The sequence below is a fragment of the Crinia signifera genome, chromosome 1, assembly GCF_055691185.1.
Source record: "Crinia signifera chromosome 1, ASM5569118v1, whole genome shotgun sequence".
NCBI classification, from domain to species: domain Eukaryota; kingdom Metazoa; phylum Chordata; class Amphibia; order Anura; family Myobatrachidae; genus Crinia; species Crinia signifera.
In genome coordinates, this window is record NC_139217.1 from 383,055,341 (window position 1) to 383,075,612 (window position 20,272).

Genomic DNA, 20,272 nt, shown 5'->3' on the forward strand with positions numbered 1-20,272 from the left:
CATTGATATGTTTGAAGCTAAATAATATGCCACTTGGAAGTTGGTTGGAATGTTTTGGGAAATCTTAATTAGTCTGAAGAATCTTATTGTGCATTCCCAGAATAGTAACAAAGTCAAGTGACCAACACTGAGTAATATGGGAAAACTGCTAATTAAATGAAGCATATGCATTGGGGACAATGGGGACTATATTATATATAAAATATATTATCGGTATTTCAGTATACTCATATACTCACCGATTGTGTAAGTTACCCCACTTAAAAAGATGAGAGGTCTGTAATTTCCATCGTAAGTACACTTTAACTGTGAGAGACAGAATGTGGGGGGGAAAAAACAGGAAATCACATTGTATGATTTGTAAACAATTTATTTGTATATTCTTGCGTAAAATAAATATTTGGACAATCTAAAAGTTAAACTCAATACTTGGTAACATAACCTCGCTTGGCAATTATAGAGGTCAAACGTTTCCTGTAGTTCCTGACCAGGTTTGCACACACTGTAGCAGGTATTTTAGCCCACTAGATCTGACATGTTTTAGGGCTGTTGCCAGGCAACACAAACTTTCAACTCCCTCCACAGATTTTATATTGGGTTGAGGTCTAGAGACTGGCTAGGCCACTCCAGGACCCTAAACTGCTTCTTATGGAGCCACTACAGGAAACGTTTGAATTGCCAACCGTGGTTATATTACAAAGTATTGAGTTCAACTTTTTGATTGTCCAAATATTTATTTTCTGCAAGAATATGCAAATAAATTGTTTAAAAATCATACAATAAATGTGATTTCCTGGTTTTCCACATTCTGTCTCTTGCAGTTGAAGTGTTCCTATGATGGAAATTACAGACCTCATCTTTTTAAATGGGTCAACATGCACAATCGGTGGCTGTCCAAATACTTTTTTGCCCCACTGTAGATGTTGCATAGATGTTTTTTTTTTCTGAGAAATCTAAATGCTTTTAATTAACTTTTAGTGCCTGGGAATCTGGGATGCTTTAAGGACCATGGGAACCCTCCTCCTTTGACTGGCATCAGTGAAACGTCCAATAAGCAGACGATACAAACGTGTATTACTATGTGTCGGAGACAGCGCTACAAGGTACGGCTGTTCCTTTCCTTGTTTCTTTTAGTTTTCATGTCCAAAAAGTGGGCAAGTATGGATTACAGTATTAACATTCTTAATAGAGAAGACATTCACCTGGCACTAATATAAAATAGGATTGCATTAACAAAAATAATAATGAAGGATTTAATTACTTGCTTAAGGGATTGTGAGAGGAGACTATAAATGACATAATGTGGTTATGCATCCTGATATTCTAGCACAGATGCAGCCAGAGCCGTAGAACCAAATCTCCAACTTGCACACAGCTGGCTCAAGCTTACTGGGTCTTATCTGGACATTATATGAACAATGGCTTCATCGTTAGGGTTTCCACAGCTAATTCTATTTTATAGCAGGAACATCACAGTGGGTATAAATAGGTGCCAACAATTTGGCAACACTATTGAATTACTCACACGACCATGGTGCTATGTAGTCTGATGTGTACAAGCATAGTACACTGCGTAGCCAGTCTGAGATCACAAAGCTCAGATTCCAATATGTGGGAGCAGGGTGTACAAGGTAGACCAATTCTGGAGTTTTTCAGTTTCAATATATTGGAGCACTTTAGTGGTCTGCAGAGTGCTAGAACAGTGTCTGATATACAGTAGTGAAGGGGTCCGGAGTCTATTAACTAGATTGTGAGAAATCCCCACCTCAGTTTCTCTGATCAGGGGAGAAAGTGTAAAGTAGACCAAGATGTATGGATGTATATTATTGGGGCATTCACACTGCTGATTCCCTCTGGCTACACCATGGGGATACTGTATGTGACTATTGTATGCATTAGGAGTAGGACTGCTATTGTGGTATTACGCCATGGGGGGTATGCGAATAGTGTATGCTTTAGGACTGTTACTGTTGTATTACACCATGGGGGATATGTGAATAGTGTATGCTTTAGGACTGTTACTGTTGTCTTTTATGCCATGGCGGATATGTGAATATTATATGTTCCAGGACTGATACTGTTGCATTACGCCATGGGCTGATACGTGAATATTGTATGTTCCAGGACTGGTACTGTTGCATTACGTCATGAGGCATATGTGAATATTATATGTTCCAGGACTAGTACTGTTGCATTACGTCATGGGGGATATGTGAATATTATATGTTCTAGGACTGTTACTGTTGTATTTTATGCCATGGGTGATATGTGAATATTATATGTTCTAGGACTGTTACTGTTGTATTATGCCATGGGGGATATGTGAATATTGTATGCTTTAGGACTGATACTGTTGTATTACGCCATGGGGGATATGTGAATAGTGTATGCTTTAGGACTGTTACTGTTGTATTACGCCATGGGGGATATGTGAGTAGTGTATGCTTTAGGACTGTTACTGTTGTATTACGCCATGGCGGATATGTGAATATTATATGTTGTAAGACTGTTACTTTTGTATTACGCCATGGGGTATATGTGAATACTGTATGCTTTAGGACTGGTACTGTTGTATTACGCCATGGGGGATATGTGAATAGTGTATGCTTTAGGACTGTTGCTGTTGTATTATGCCATGGGGGATATGTGAATATTATATGTTGTAAGACTGTTACTGTTGTATACTGTAGATAGTTTTACTCATGCTAATATTAGTATTTGGTCTAGAATAATAGAATAGCAATCCTATGTGTCACTAAAGTATACTGTATGTCTTCCTTAAACTGTATTATGTACAAGTCATAGTTTTACCTGGAGCTAAAACTGTAAAAATGATAGACACATTTTTATTATAGATATGTAAGTGCAGCAGCCTGTGTGGTCTCTATCTGTGACATTTATACACACAACACGCTAAGCAGACATATTTCATAGCTATGTGTTCTGGAGTCATTTTCACCAAAGGCGTAAAAAGGTGTCTTATGAGTGATTTATAAGTTGTTCATTTCACGGCCAATCCTTGTTAAATAGTTGATTCTGTCATTAAAAAAAAATTCTTCAGCTATAGAACATGTTGATTATTTTCCCCTTTTTGTGTACTGTGAGTAAATCTCCAAAGCCTTAATGATACTTGGGTACTTATATGTTAGTTGGGCGCCCACTATAGTTAGTACGCTCATACCCCCACTATTAGTGTCGTGAGCGAGCCACCGTGCCCGCAACGTGGCGAGCGGATGCGGAAAACTAAGCAAATAGCTTAGTGGGCGCCCAACTAACATATAAGTACCGATACTTGTATTGAACACCAGCTGTCACATAGCCAGTTCACTGATGATTGACCATCACATACCCGGGTTGCTAGCTTATTTGGTCTAACCAGTTTTTATTTCAGCACAATAGAAAACACTGTAAACTAATCCTAATAGTAAGAAGTAAATCAGGGTTCTGATGTTTAAAATGGAAGGATAAACAATTACACATCTGCCTATATTAACGCTTAAAGGGGCATACACACGGGGAGATTACAGCCACATTTTGAAGTGATCTGACTAGATTGCTTGGAAATGAAGCGCACCTTGTGTATGGCATCCCAGCGATGTGCGGTCCCACACAATGATATCGCCTGACTAGATTTTCACTGCATGCAGTCAAAATCTAGTCATCGCCCGTGTTCTCTCTCTATTGAACACGGGCAGTGACAGATCGACAATGGGAAGGTCGACAGTCAAATGGGCAGCATGAGTATTTCATGGGGTTTTTTTTAGCCGACATGTGCCGACATACAGTATTTCATGGTAGGAGAATAAATTATTGTGCCAAGCGCAGTAAGCCATGCAAGTAAGCAAGCCAGTAAGCGCAGTACACTTTGACGGTGTCCATGTCAACTATGATCGAGACAAAAAAATGTGAAAAACTCACGTTGACCTATTTGACTGTCTACCTCCCCATTGTCAACCTATTTCATGTGTTGATCTAAGCCATGTCATCCTTCAGTGGTCGACCCAATGCATGTCAACCTAATGTGGGTCTACCCAATGACCCATACCCATAATGGTTCTCTGCCAGTCAGTAACTGTATCAGGACTAAGAAAGCCCTGAAGTCAATGTAGTCTTATGCAAAAGCAGTCAGAAAGCTTCTCCATTACAAAATACAAGGCGATACAAGTTTATACCAAAGGGCAACAGTCACTAAAGAAGATAAGGCCCCATTAACACAGTGGACAGTTGGGGATTATGACGTAATAGGAGATGATTGCACTGGAAACAAAGGGATAGCGTTGGGGATACGACACAATTCAACGCCAATCATGTGAAGTTCCATCCACCAATTTCACTTAGAAAGTGAAGCAAATTTCAGAGTTTAACCCTTTGAGTGCCAAGTGAATTTGTCAAAATAGTTGTGAAAATTGCCAAGCAAACATTTGTATTCATCATAATGACCTGTAAAGTTTACCTTATATAGGAAATATAATCTTTTTTTACACCTTTTTTATTTTAATTTATATAACAAATGTGAGTGACACTGGAATTTTTTGCGGATATTTTGAACATCTCTCATAGAGATGTTGGCACTTAAAGGTTTAAACAGTGCTTTTTTCCTATAAAAACAGGTGTTAGTGCTCCCCTAACGTTACAGGTTGATACACGGTTTATAGTGGCTGCCATCTATCAGTAATGTCTGGAATGATGACAGTGACTTGCTACCAGGACCAGCTTTAAGAATTTAAACTGATACCAACAAAAAAGCTTCGTACCTCATACTGCTGGGTATCACCAGAGAAAAAGCACAGTGTACACGTGATATAAAATTGGTGCTCAGAAGTCCACATTATCGCATGTTGCTAAATATTTTTCTCTTTTTTTTTCTGAAAATGTTATCCATGACGTGTATTTTTATATATTAGTTTGTAAGGGGACATGTGTGAAACCTCCAATAGGGATAACGTGGAGAGGTTGCCCATGGCAACCAATTCGCTTCTAACTAGCACGGTCTATAAAATTATAGAAACTGATTGGTTACTATGGGTTACTTTATCTCTCTCAGTTATGATACTTCCCCTTTACTATCTTTAAAACACTGTATCCAATGAAAGAAATTGCATTAATGTCATTGTGTTTCATTTTCTGATCTCCCCGCTAGTTGGCTGGACTGGAGTCTGGGTTTGCTTGCTTCTGTGGTAACAATGCTGATTACAGAAAACATGGTGAGACACCCAGCACAGACTGTAACAGCGTCTGCTTCGGGGATCACACACAGCCATGCGGAGGGGATGGACGCATCATCCTGTTTGACTGTAAGCAATCATCTCTTATTTAAAACACATTGCTTGGAATTGTCAGTATACAGTACTTGAGTTCAGGGCTTCCAACCATCTTTATATTCACAGATTCACTGACTGTCAGCAAAAGTACATTTTCATATCAGTAAAATATCAGCAAAATCTGACAAACACACAAAAATGTTGGTAATATAAATTCTGTTATTAATAAATAATATATATATATATATATATATATATATAATCTCAGCCGGCACTCCTCTTATTTTGTTGTGTCTTATTTCACCGAGTGCCACCGCCAAACCTTAATATATAATTAATACACAGCCACGTTTACTTTTATTTAAGTCCCGGAGTGACGCTCATTTCACTAGATATCTATCTATATATATGTATATATATAGATATATATATATCTATATATATATATCTATATATATATATATATCTGTGTCTATAGGCCCTTACACATATACAGTGTGTATGTACTGAGCAGCTTTCTCCCCAGCGATGACAGCGTATATTGCCCGGTGTGTATAGACCAGAAAACATATGTATATGTATACAATATCTTTTATTTGTTACTTTAGTTTCCTTTATTTGTTATGTTAACCTAAGTAACCTGTTGAGTACCTAGTTATTTAGTCAAAATAGGTGTCCAAATTGCAAAAGCAAATATTTTTATTTATCATAATGACCTGTAATGTTTACTTTATATAGGAAATATACGGTGACATTTGATAGGATGAGATATTTCGACTTTTGCGATTTTAACAAATAAAAGGGCGAATTTGCACATTTTCCAAAAATTGCACATGTAATGGGATGCGAATTGCTGTAAAAATTGCACTTTTTTGCAGCGAAAATCGTACATATTTGACTTTTTTCTCACACATCAATTCGCATTCAGATGTTTTCCAATCTAAGTATACAACTCGTAAAACAAATAGACCAAGTTCTGGCAGGTGAGTTTGACAGAATCATTCACAGACCAGTGAGATCTGTGCAGGGTTCTGTCCCAGAAAATGTGTAAAAGTAAAAATGAGGGGAAAAAAAACGTCATGGGGTCTCACCTCCTAAGCATAACCAGCCCTCGGCTCAAAGAACCGGAGCTGGTTGCCAAAATATGGGGGACCCCTACTCATTTTTTCCAACATATTTTGGGAACCAGGACCGGCCCTGGAGTCTGGTGCTGGTTTTAGAAATCCTGGGGATCCCATATGTTTTTTGTCCCCTGAATTTCTAAAACTAGGATCGGTTCTTTGAGCCCGGTGCTGGTTATGCACAGGAGGGGGGATCTCACAACTTTTTTTTTTCTCAAAACCGTACATTACCATGTCTAACAAATCGCACATGTGCAATAATTCACACATTTTTCATAACTAAAATCCGCACTACATACCTTTCATACCTCAATATGCATTCCATTAAATTGTTGATTTCTTAAAAAAAATGTGTGATTTGAAAACATGCTATATGGTGCGAGTTCAGAACCTTACTAAAAATCACATCATATTAAATGTCACCCATAATCTTTTATTGCACAACATTATTGGAATTTATATAACAAATGTGAGTGGCGCTGGTATTTTTAGTGGATATTTTGCACATCTCTCACAGAGATGTTGGCACTCAAATAGTTAATACTAATCTTCATAACTGTTTCCAAAAAAGTTTCAAATTCTAATTTTTTTTTTTTTGCTGTAATAAAGTAGAGTGCATTAAAAAATCGCATCTCGGTTTTGCGATGAGATGAGATCTAGTACAAAAAGTATGTGCAGCACATTTTTTGTACTAGATCTCATCTCATCGCAAAACCGAGATGCGATGAGATGTGATATTGTATACAATATTGTATACAATAATTGTAACGTGTATGGGCACCTTTACTCTATTACACTATATGGCCATGTTGTCACCAGCATTATTCTCTTATTGGGTAGACATCCTGCATCATGTGGGTTTTCAGTAACATATTCCGTATCTCTCATAAAGATACAATGTGTGCTGGGTGACGCTCTTTTGTTCTTTGTTGATGATGACCTTTTGCCTTTATTGTCTTGTTGTATTGAGAATAGTCCTATAGCAGCCCTTTACTGTAACCAGACTGACTTCCGCACTTTATTTGATATCATTTCCTCTGTCTGGCTCTCTTTGTCTTCCTCTGTACAGTTCACATCTCAGCTCTCTTAAGTCTTGCTACACAGCTTTAGCCAGTGACTGCTACAATAGATGTATATTTACAATCCTGATCAGGAGGATACATTTCGGAGCACCCCATTCAGTAAATTAATAGTTATGTTTTTTTTTCCATAAAACATTGAGTAGGACAGGTTGCATTGCAAGGGGGCACCTGCACCCAGTGATAATGTGGTACCCGGGGGTGGCAAGTCCGGTTTAACGATACAATGAATGATATAGAAATGAAAGCATCAGGTCTTTTCTTCACAAACAGCACAGCGGTTTATTTTTAGTTCAATGTTGATCACAAACATTCAGTTAATTTTCTTCTTTACAAACATAGATCAAACAGGGTTATACACAACCACATATTTTGCTCCCTCCAGCACAATATTTATGCCAGTTACAGCGGTGTAGCAATTCAACTAATACCCCTTTCACACCGCACTTGTTAAACGGTATATTGCCATTTTTTTTCCACTTTAAAACGTTTAAGGCTGCAGTGGGAAAGTGCCAGAGTTCATTTACCGGTTAAAGATAACCGGTATTTCAAAACGTTTAAAAAGCAGAGTCCTACACGTTTCAGAGCCCTTTTTTATGCAGTGAGAATGGCTCTGAAACGGTATTTAGTAAAAACAACAGACTACAAACCTGTGATAGGCTTGCTGCCTTGAAACGTGTTCAGGGGATTAAACGGGTTGACTGATGTGAATGGTATTTAAACGGTATTTAAAACGATAATCTACTGCAATGTGAAGGCTCAGACCCGTTTTAAATACCGTTTCAAAATACCGGTTTTTAAAACGTTTAGCCAGTGTGAAAGTGGTATCATTTACTTCAGTGGCGACAACAACATGAACAACGGAGGGACAGTATCACATTACCTACCCTCGCAGTTTTCTAGGAATCAGTAATGCGCTCCTTGCACTCTGAGATTCATTTCAGTGTTTTTTCTCTACTGTCTACTCACTGGGATCTCCTCCAGACTCTTCTAACATGGACCCCTCAGGGCCAAATGTGGTTACTCCACTCACCCATGCCTCCTACTTCCCAAGACTCACACCTCCCGTTCTGCTCCCCCAAGAGCATGCAACATGTTACTCATACTGCAGCGTTGTTCAGGGCTCTGCAATGAGAAATGCAGAAACATTGCCACACATGTGCACTGCATTGCGGAGCCTGTTCAATGTCAAAACCATAGGTCATATGCAACCTTATCTGGGCAGAATCAGGCCCCATGTACGTACATGCAAAGCTTCTAAAAGTAAAAGCAAAAATCATTATTTTTGAGCAGACAAATAGATAATGTAGAACTGTATTTGCACTAGTGTAGCTGTTTATCTGCAAAGAACTTGTTGAGTTGAGTTACTAATCTGCTGAACATAGCACAAACCACTATGGGGGAATTTACTTAAATTCCGTGATTTACTGCGACGAACAAAGGGAGGTAGTCTCGGGTTTTAAAGCCCATGGCTCTTAACTAAAGCCTCTTTTCCTCGCCTGGTACCTTGGCATTAACCAATAGAATTGTGGTTAACCCCTTCCCGACAATTGACGTACATTTACGTCATGGTCGGGAAGTACTTCCCGACACATGGCGTAAATGTACGTCATGGCATTTAACTGTCACCGCGTCTATAGACGCGGTGACAGTTTCAACATGTCTGCTGTCCCTGACAGCAGACATGTCCGTGCATGCCCAGGGGGGGCTGCGATGCCGCCCCCCCGTCGGCGATCGCTGTGATTGGCTGTTCAGTGTGAACAGCCAATTACAGCGTTTTCTGTGTCACCGGCGAATAACGTTCGCCGGTGACACGCGATCAGAGGTGATTGGTGCTGTAAAATACAGCACCAATCACCGCGGGGTGTAAGGGTGACACTGGTGTCACCCCACCTCACCCCGCCCGCCCCCAAAGGCCGTGATAGGTCCGTCGGACCGACGGACCAATCACAGCCATGGAGGGGGGTTTAAACTAACGGTGACTGCACTGCAGACGCCATTCCGGTCTGGAATTGCGTGCAGTGCGGTCACCGTGCCAATCTGCCGCGATATACTGACCAGAACCTGGCAAAATACTTACCTGATCCTTGCAAATATCTTGGCTGCTTCATCTGTGCTTGTAGTGTGCTGGATGCTTCCTGGATCCTGTTACTTGTGACTTCCTGTGAACTTGTGCTGCTGCAGTGTAATAGCGTTAGTTCAGGGTTGCCGACTTTGTTATTCTCCTCTCCGGGAGAAGCCCGGAGAGGAGAGTTTCTGTAGCCACTCAGGGGGCGGGGCTTAAGGGTGACATCACTAAGCCCCGCCCCATATGCTGGTAAAACAGGGGATTAAGGTATCTCCGTGGAGGGGGCGGGGCTAAATCGCGTCATTTAGCCCCGCCCCCTCCTCGAAAACCCGAGGATTGCGGCATTTTAATGCCGCGATCCGGGGGTTAGCGGGGGTCCCCCCTGAATCCGGGAGGGTTGCCCACCCTTCCGGGGTGCCGGGAGGGGGTCCCGATTTTCGGGAGACTCCCGGAAATTCCGGGAGGGTCGGCAACCCTGCGTTAGTTAGATAGAGAGAGATAGAGAGAGATAGTGTCAGAGAGTGCTGTATTTTGTGCTGCTGCAGTGTGATATAGTTATAGAGAGAGAGATAGAGAGAGATAGAGAGAGATAGAGAGAGATAGAGAGAGATAGAGAGATATAGAGAGAGATAGAGAGAGATAGAGAGAGAGAGATAGAGAGGCCTAGTGACAGAGAGTGCTATATTTTGTGCTGCTGCAGTGTTATAGTTATAGATAGAGAGAGAGAGATAGAGAGAGATAGAGAGAGAGAGATAGAGATAGTGACAGATTGTGCTATATATTTTTTATATAACTGACTGCTGCCCCCCCTTTTGTGCTGATCAGTATAAATTAACTGATCAGCAACTTTTTGGGGGCGCAGGGTATTTTTATATATATATATATACCTGTCACTGCTGCTGCTGCAGTGTCATAGAGTGTTAGATAGTGAGAGATAGAGAGATAGAGAAAGATAGTGACAGAGAGTGATAGAGAGTGCTAAATTTTGTGTCTGCTGCCCCCGCCTTTTGTGCTGATCACTATATCTGAGGTGATCAGCAACTTTTTAGGGGTGCAGAGGTTTTTTTTTTTTTTTTATATATACCTGCCAGTTGCACTGTCAGTTGCACCTGCTACCCCTCACTGGTAATCAGTGTCGCATCACTGATCACCTTTTTTTTTTTTTGTGTGTGCTGTGGGGTCTTTTTTTAATTTTTTTTTTTACACACACTGTGATTTTGTGGGTGTCCTGTGGCCGCTGTGCGCGGATCAGTGACGTACATCACTGATCATCTTTTTCGGCACAGGGTTGATCTATTTTTTTTTTTTTTTTGATCAAATTCCTGTTGCCTTTCAGCGCTGTTCAGTGACGGACGTTACTGACCAACATCTGTGCTCAATTTTTGGCGCAGGACCTTTTTTTTTTTTTTTTTAACCCCTTCAATTTTTTTTTTTAACCCCTTCAATTTTTTTTTTTTTAACCCCTCCATTTTTTTTTTTTTTGTATAAAGTATTTTTTTTTTCTGCACACTACATACACACTACACACTACATACCCCCCGGGTTGAAATAAAGTTTGTACCCCCCCCTACACTATACACGTGTTGAAACATTTCACTACCAGTAACACAAAAATAAAAATGGCATCCCAAATGTCATCCCAAATGTCATCCCAGTCATCCAGAAGAATGTATTCAGCGGAGGAGGCATATGCCCTGCTTGCTTCTGACTCTGACACAGCCAGTGATGCAAGCGGGGAGTTTGAAGGATTCGCCTTAAGCTCCTCTTCCTCCTCTGGTGATGAGGGACCCCCTCAAAGACGCCCCCGTAGAGCAGCTGAGACCCCCCCCCAATAATTGATCTCGTATGGACCCCACCACCAGACAATTTTGAGCCCCAGGTTCCTGAGTTTTTGGCCATGCCAGGAATCCAATTTGATTCCACAGGTCTCAGAGAAATTGACTTTTTCAAATTATTTTTCTCTGATGATTTTATAAATTTAATGGTGGACCAAACTAATTTATATGCCCAGCAGTTTATTGCTCAAAACCCCACGTCATCATTTGCTAGGTGGACCCCTGTAGATGCAGTAGAGATGATGACGTTTTGGGGTCTGGTGTTTCATATGGGCATAGTAAAAAAGCCAGAAATTAGGCAATATTGGAGTACAGATGTTCTGTACAGCACCCCATTTTACCGTATGGCCATGCCCCGGGCTCGATTTGAGACGATCCTTAAATTTTTGCATTACAACGATAATGCACAGTGCCCACCCAGAGATGATCCCACCTTTGACCGGCTATTCAAAGTCAGGCCGGTCATTGATCATTTCAGTGCCAAATTTGAAGACATGTACATCCCAGATAAATTCATTTGCATAGACGAGTCCCTTATACATTTTAAAGGAAGGGTTAAATTCCGCCAGTACCTTCCCAGTAAGAGGGCAAGGTATGGCATAAAAATGTATAAGTTGTGTGAAAGCACCTCAGGGTACACCCACAGGTTTAGGGTATATGAAGGGAAGGATTCAAGAATTGAACCGCCAGAATGCCCCCCCTCCCTCGTAGGTGTTAGTGGAAAAATTGTCTGGGATTTAGTGCACCCCTTCCTGGATAAAGGTTATCACCTCTATGTGGATAACTTTTACACCAGCATCCCCCTGTTTAAGGCCCTTGGTTCAAGAGGTACAGCAGCTTGCGGTACTGTGCGCAAGAACCAAAGAGGCCTCCCAAAAACACACATTGCCCAAGTAATGAGAAGGGGTGAAAGCAGGGGAATATGCACCGAAAATATGTTGTTGGTCAAATATAAGGACAAGAGGGATGTCCTTATACTGACAACAATTCACGGAGACAGTACCACCTCCGTCCCTGTACGAGGTACCAGTACCCACACCTCCAAACCTAATTGTATCCTGGATTACAATAGGTACATGGGCGGAGTGGATCTTTCAGATCAGGTACTGAAGCCGTACAGTGCCCTGCGGAAAACAAAAATCTGGTACAAGAAGCTGGCCGTGTATATCATCCAGATGGCACTGTATAACGCTTACGTGCTATTCCGTTCTACCGGCCAGAGGGGGACATTTATGCACTTTCAAGAGGAAGTCATAAAGGGCCTAATATTTGGGAACCAGCAGGCTGAGGGCCCCAGTACTTCTAGTACTGGCCCCCGTATTGTACCAGGGCAGCATTTCCTGATGAAATCCCCTCCACTGGAAAAAAGGGCAGGACACAAAAAAGGTGCAAAGTTTGCTATAAAAAGGGAATAAGAAAGCAAACTATTTTCCAGTGTGACACTTGCCCCGACAAACCCGGCCTATGTATAAAGGAGTGTTTTAAAATATACCACACATCTATGGATTATTAGGTTCATAATTTCACCGTGCTTCGGGGGTCTTGCTAATGCCACATACCACCCACCATTCATTCCACCATAATCTGAGCCGCAAAATCCAAAAATCACTCCTTCCCTTCTGAGTCCTGCCATGCACCCAACTGGTATTTTTTGGTCACATGTGAGGCATTGCCGTACTCGGGAGAAATTGGGGCACAGATTTTGGGGTGCTTTTTCTCCTTCATACCTTCTGAAAATGAAAAATTTTGAGCCAGAACTGCATTTTTGTGTAAAAAAATGTAATTTTTCATTTTCACTGCCCACTTGTATCAAAATTGGTGAAACCCCTGGGGGTTTGAAATGTACACTATACCCCTAGATGAATTCCCTGAGGGGTGTAGTTTGCAAAATGGGGTCACTTGTGGGGGGGGTTCCACTGTATTGGTGCTTTGGGGGTCTTGCTAATGCGACATAGCACCCACCATCATTCCACCAGAATTTGTGCTGCAAAATCCAAATATCACTCCTTCCCTTCTGAGTCCTGCAACTTTTTGGTCACACATGAGGCATTGCCGTACTCGGGAGAAATTGGGGCACAGATTTTGGGGTGCTTTGTCTCCTTCATTCCTTCTGAAATTGAAAAATTTTGAGCCAGAACTGCATTTTTGTGTAAAAAAATGTAATTTTTCATTTTCACTGCCCACTTGTATCAAAATTGGTGAAACCCCTGGGGGTTTGAAATGTACACTATACCCCTAGATGAATTCCCTGAGGGGTGTAGTTTGCAAAATGGGGTGACTTGTGGGGGGGTTCCACTGTATTGGTGCAACATAGCACCCACCATTCATTCCACCAGAATCTGTGCTGCAAAATCCAAAAATCACTCCTTCCCTTCTGAGTCCTGCCATGCACCCAACTGGTATTTTTTGGTCACATGTGAGGCATTGCCGTACTCGGGAGAAATTGGGGCACAGATTTTGGGGTGCTTTTTCTCCTTTATACCTTCTGAAAATGAAAAATTTTGAGCCAGAACTGCATTTTTGTGTAAAAAATGTAATTTTTCATTTTCACTGCCCATTTGTATCAAAATTGGTGAAACCCCTGGGGGTTTGAAATGTACACTATACCCCTAGATGAATTCCCTGAGGGGTGTAGTTTGCAAAATGGGGTCACTTGTGGGGGGGTTCCACTGTATTGGTGCTTGGGGGGTCTTGCTAATGCGACATAGCACCCACCAAAATTCCACCAGAATCTGAGCCGCAAAATCCAAAAATCACTCCTTCCGTTCTGAGTCCTGCCATGCACCCAACTTGTATTTTTTGGTCACATGTGAGGCATTGCCGTACTCGGGAGAAATTGGGGCACATATTTTGGGGTGCTTTTTCTCCTTCATACCTTCTGAAAATGAAAAATTTTGAGCCAGAACTGCATTTTTGTGTAAAAAAATGTAATTTTTCATTTTCACTGCCCACTTGTATCAAAATTGGTGAAACCCCTGGGGGTTTGAAATGTACACTATACCCCTAGATGAATTCCCTGAGGGGTGTACTTTGCAAAATGGGGTGACTTGTGGGGGGGTTCCACTGTATTGGTGCAACATAGCACCCACCATTCATTCCACCAGAATCTGTGCTGCAAAATCCAAAAATCACTCCTTCCCTTCTGAGTCCTGCCATGCACCCAACTGGTATTTTTTGGTCACATGTGAGGCATTGCCGTACTCGGGAGAAATTGGGGCACAGATTTTGGGGTGCTTTTTCTCCTTCATACCTTCTGAAAATGAAAAATTTTGAGCCAGAACTGCATTTTTGTGTAAAAAAATGTAATTTTTCATTTTCACTGCCCACTTGTATCAAAATTGGTGAAACCCCTGGGGGTTTGAAATGTACACTATACCCCTAGATGAATTCCCTGAGGGGTGTAGTTTGCAAAATGGGGTGACTTGTGGGGGGGTTCCACTGTATTGGTGCAACATAGCACCCACCATTCATTCCACCAGAATCTGTGCTGCAAAATCCAAAAATCACTCCTTCCCTTCTGAGTCCTGCCATGCACCCAACTGGTATTTTTTGGTCACATGTGAGGCATTGCCGTACTCGGGAGAAATTGGGGCACAGATTTTGGGGTGCTTTTTCTCCTTCATACCTTCTGAAAATGAAAAATTTTGAGCCAGAACTGCATTTTTGTGTAAAAAATGTAATTTTTCATTTTCACTGCCCATTTGTATCAAAATTGGTGAAACCCCTGGGGGTTTGAAATGTACACTATACCCCTAGATGAATTCCCTGAGGGGTGTAGTTTGCAAAATGGGGTCACTTGTGGGGGGGTTCCACTGTATTGGTGCTTGGGGGGTCTTGCTAATGCGACATAGCACCCACCAAAATTCCACCAGAATCTGAGCCGCAAAATCCAAAAATCACTCCTTCCGTTCTGAGTCCTGCCATGCACCCAACTTGTATTTTTTGGTCACATGTGAGGCATTGCCGTACTCGGGAGAAATTGGGGCACATATTTTGGGGTGCTTTTTCTCCTTCATACCTTCTGAAAATGAAAAATTTTGAGCCAGAACTGCATTTTTGTGTAAAAAAATGTAATTTTTCATTTTCACTGCCCACTTGTATCAAAATTGGTGAAACCCCTGGGGGTTTGAAATGTACACTATACCCCTAGATGAATTCCCTGAGGGGTGTACTTTGCAAAATGGGGTGACTTGTGGGGGGGTTCCACTGTATTGGTGCAACATAGCACCCACCATTCATTCCACCAGAATCTGTGCTGCAAAATCCAAAAATCACTCCTTCCCTTCTGAGTCCTGCCATGCACCCAACTGGTATTTTTTGGTCACATGTGAGGCATTGCCGTACTCGGGAGAAATTGGGGCACAGATTTTGGGGTGCTTTTTCTCCTTCATACCTTCTGAAAATGAAAAATTTTGAGCCAGAACTGCATTTTTGTGTAAAAAAATGTAATTTTTCATTTTCACTGCCCACTTGTATCAAAATTGGTGAAACCCCTGGGGGTTTGAAATGTACACTATACCCCTAGATGAATTCCCTGAGGGGTGTAGTTTGCAAAATGGGGTCACTTGTGGGGGGGTTCCACTGTATTGGTGCTTTGGGGGCAGGGCCGGTGCAAGGGTGTCCGGCGCCCTCCTGCAAACCATACATTTTGCGCCCTTTCACATTGCCATTGCAACAAGCTGCAGCCCGATTGTGGGAGTGTATGCAACATGCGATCCTATGGAGGATCTCGGGTGCATGTACATGTATGCATACACCATCTCAGTGCTGTGTTGCAAAATGTTGCATGCACTAAAGGTGCCCATACATGCTGCGAGAATCGCATACATTATGGGCTAGATCGCATTGCACAGCATGCATGCAATGTGTGTGCGATGCGATCCGAAAGCAGTAAAAAAAGTATGTGGAGCACTCATGACCTGAGGGGGAAAGGGGGGGGGGAGAGAAGGAGGAGATGGAAGAAGAGGGGAGGAGATAGAGGGGGCGGAGTGTTGAGGACTGGCAGTGGCACTGGCACAGCACACTGAGAAGAGGGAAGGAAGGGGAGGCGGCCCTGCTGCCTGTTCATCATTTGATTGACAGCTGAAAGGTGCAGGGAGCAATGGGTAGGGGGGGTAGGGGGCGGATCCAGACATGACATGTCATCCAGGCATTCACAGACAGCACTACATGCCTCAGCGCAAGTGTCTGTGAAGAAGAGGGGGCAGGTCGCAGGAGGAGGACAGTGTGTGTGCGGTGCAGGGAGCTGCTCAGCCTCTCCATACTGATGGCCGCTGTGAGTGGCGTGCAGGAGGCAGTGACAGTGAGGGCTGAGGCAGCTTTAGCAGAGCTGGGAGGGAGACAGCGCCTTTTCAGCATGGCGCCTCCCTGCTTTGCAGGAGCTGCTGAGTGGGTAGCGCCGGCCCTGTTTGGGGGTCTTGCTAATGCGACATAGCACCCACCAAAATTCCACCAGAATCTGAGCTGCAAAATCCAAAAATCACTCCTTCCCTTCTGAGTCCTGCCATGCACCCAACTGGTATTTTTTGGTCACATGTGAGGCATTGCCGTACTCGGGAGAAATTGGGGCACAGATTTTGGGGTGCTTTTTCTCCTTCATACCTTCTGAAAATGAAAAATTTTGAGCCAGAACTGCATTTTTGTGTAAAAAATTTAATTTTTCATTTTCACTGCCCACTTGTATCAAAATTGGTGAAACCCCTGGGGGTTTGAAATGTACACTATACCCCTAGATGAATTCCCTGAGGGGTGTACTTTGCAAAATGGGGTGACTTGTGGGGGGGTTCCACTGTATTGGTGCAACATAGCACCCACCATTCATTCCACCAGAATCTGTGCTGCAAAATCCAAAAATCACTCCTTCCCTTCTGAGTCCTGCCATGCACCCAACTGGTATTTTTTGGTCACATGTGAGGCATTGCCGTACTCGGGAGAAATTGGGGCACAGATTTTGGGGTGCTTTTTCTCCTTCATACCTTCTGAAAATGAAAAATTTTGAGCCAGAACTGCATTTTTGTGTAAAAAAATTTAATTTTTCATTTTCACTGCCCACTTGTATCAAAATTGGTGAAACCCCTGGGGGTTTGAAATGTACACTATACCCCTAGATGAATTCCCTGAGGGGTGTAGTTTGCAAAATGGGGTCACTTGTGGGGGGGTTCCACTGTATTGGTGCTTTGGGGGTCTTGCTAATGCGACATAGCACCCACCAAAATTCCACCAGAATCTGAGCTGCAAAATCCAAAAATCACTCCTTCCCTTCTGAGTCCTGCCATGCACCCAAATGGTATTTTTTGGTCACATGTGAGGCATTGCCGTACTCGGGAGAAATTGGGACACAGATTTTGGGGTGCTTTGTCTCCTTCATACCTTCTGAAAATGACAAATTTGGAGCCAGAACTGCATTTTTGTGTAAAAAAAATAATTTTTCATTTTCACTGCCCAGTTGTACCACAATTGGTGAAACCCCTGGGGGTTTGAAATGTACACTATGCCCCTAGATGAATTCCCTGAGGGGTGTAGTTTGCAAAATGGGGTCACTTGTGGGGGGGTTCCTAACTTTTAGCATCTTATGGTGCCTAGAAACCTACATGGTGCCTAAAAAATAATCTCATAAAAAGGAGGCTCCAAAATCAAGTAGGTGCTCCTTCTATTATGAAGCCTGTGGTTTGGTCACCGTGCACACTAGGGCCACATATAGGATATTTATGAAAACAAAAGAATTGGGGGAATCAATTTTCAGTCACATTTCTCTAGTAAAATGTACTGTGTTCCTTAGAAAAATGTATTAAAATTGCAAATCTGCAAAAAAAAAGAAATTTTGAAATTTCACCTACACTTTGTTTTAATTCCTTTGAAACACCTAAAGGGTTAACAAACTTCCAAAATGCTGTTTTGAATACTGTGAGGGGTGCAGTTTTTGAAATGGCATCATTTATGGGGGTGTCTCACATACAAGTCCCTCAAAGTCACATCAGAACTGAACTGGTCCCTAAAAAAATCAGTGTTTGAAATTTTCTTGAAAATTTGAGAATTTGCTATTCATATTGTAAGCCTCCTAGTGTCCCAAAAAATTAAAAGGAAGTTGAAATAATGATGTCAACATAAAGTAGACATATGGTCTATGTTAGTTATTAACTATTTTGAGTGGTATGATTATTTGTCTCACAAGCAGAAAATTTAACATTTTGCAAATTGATAAATTTTCCATTTTTTTACGACATTTTGGTATTTTTCACAAAAAAACACAGACTGCATCGACGAAAATTTACCACTAACTTGAAGTACAATGTGTCACGAAAAAACAATCTCAAAATCACTGGGATAAGTAAAAGCAAAAAAAAGTTATCCCCACTTAAGTGAGACATGTCAGATTTGAAAAAAAGGGCTCTGTCAGGAACGCAAAAACTGGCTCTGTCAGGAAGGGGTTAAGTTTCCAGACCGATGTATTCACTCGCCTGTTAACGGGCTATTTAACGGAAATTTCTACCCGATGGCTTCAAGTTGCCTGCGGTAAATTACTGTGGATACTTGAATTCCCACCTATGACGTTTACAATATTTTCAAATAATTTTTCTTGTAAAATTATATTTAGTTAATTAATGTCGTAAATGAATATTTATATTGAGGGAACATCTGGACTGTGTTTATTACATTTAGCACTGGCTGTGTCTAAATATTCGCACCCTATTACATTTGTAATTTTTAGCTAAAAATCGCACATGTGACGTGCTATATGGTGCGATTTATTTTGCTTGTCTAAAGAATAGCACCCTATTACATCTTGCCCCTGTTCTTTACTATTCAAGAGGTTGTGGAAGTGTTAAGTATTTTTTGAGTTAGAAAAAGACTAGTCGGGCAAGATGGCGGTGGTTGCTTAAATAATAGGCGATGGCTCCGATGCAGGAACAGCTTCTCCATAAAGGGCACTAAGTCAGTGGTTCCCAAACTGTGTGCCTAGGCTCCCAGGGGTGCCTTGGGATGTTTGCAAGGGTGCCTCGGGTTGGGGGTCCATGACCAAAACAAATTATTTATGCTCAAAGTGATAGCCAAAACCAGTGCTGGTTGCTGCCAATCATAAAATGTGTGGACAATTAAAACCACAGCTATGTTCCCCACCACATAACTGAACTTGAGGTGACAGTTAAGCACAATTTACTTTATTTTTTATTTATCCATTTACTTTTTGACTAGGGGTGACTTGAACAAATGCTGATATTCTAGGGTGCCCTGGTCAAGAAAGTTTGGGAACCACTGCACTAAGTGTTAAGAGAGCAATGGGATCCCTCTTTACAACTATGGACTTACTTACCATAGGAAGGAGTGGGTCTCTGGTAATGAAAACCATCTGAAGAAGCATTGGTTCCTACAGGCAGACTTTGATACCTTCTAGTTTTCTAGATGGCTATTAGTGTGTTTACCATTGATGGTTGCCATTGATGGTATGAAACAGGCCGGCTATTATGTGGGTCACAGTGGCTGTGTGTGTCTCCCCTCCTGAGCGGTCTGCATTTTCCTAAGCCACTCCCACAAAACATTACCTACCCTCCAAACACATGGTCGCCATCTCCCCACGCATGCATGCACAGATCTCTGTAAATTGCTGATCTATGAATCCGGTCCAAAATCTCCTTTTTCCACTCACTATTCTCCTCACCAAAACAACTACACCAACCACAGAATGCCCCCTTGGACAGAAAGACAAAGTACAGGTTTCCACTTTTGTGTGGTTGTAAATGAGCCTTAAGGTCCATACACTCTAAGCAGGGGGCGGACGGCTTTGCATAGTGCAGCGCTATCAAAGCCGCTCATCTGCTGGTAACACCAGCAGATGAACAGATTTCCCGGCGATGATGCGAGAGCGCACATCACTGCTCATCGCCAGGCCGTACACTCTGGGCAGCTTTCA

At 42.0% G+C, this 20,272-nt stretch overlaps 1 protein-coding gene across 1 annotated transcript in view; it reads left to right on the forward strand.

Annotated features, from left to right (window-relative positions):
* KREMEN1 (kringle containing transmembrane protein 1) overlaps positions 1-20,272 on the forward strand; it is a 156,046-nt gene that overhangs the window by 106,703 nt on the left and 29,071 nt on the right. Inside the window, exons 4-5 of the mRNA XM_083151487.1 lie at positions 979-1,103; positions 5,141-5,294. Of these exons, the coding sequence (XP_083007613.1) occupies positions 979-1,103; positions 5,141-5,294 (279 nt within the window). The remainder of the gene's footprint in view (positions 1-978; positions 1,104-5,140; positions 5,295-20,272) is intronic.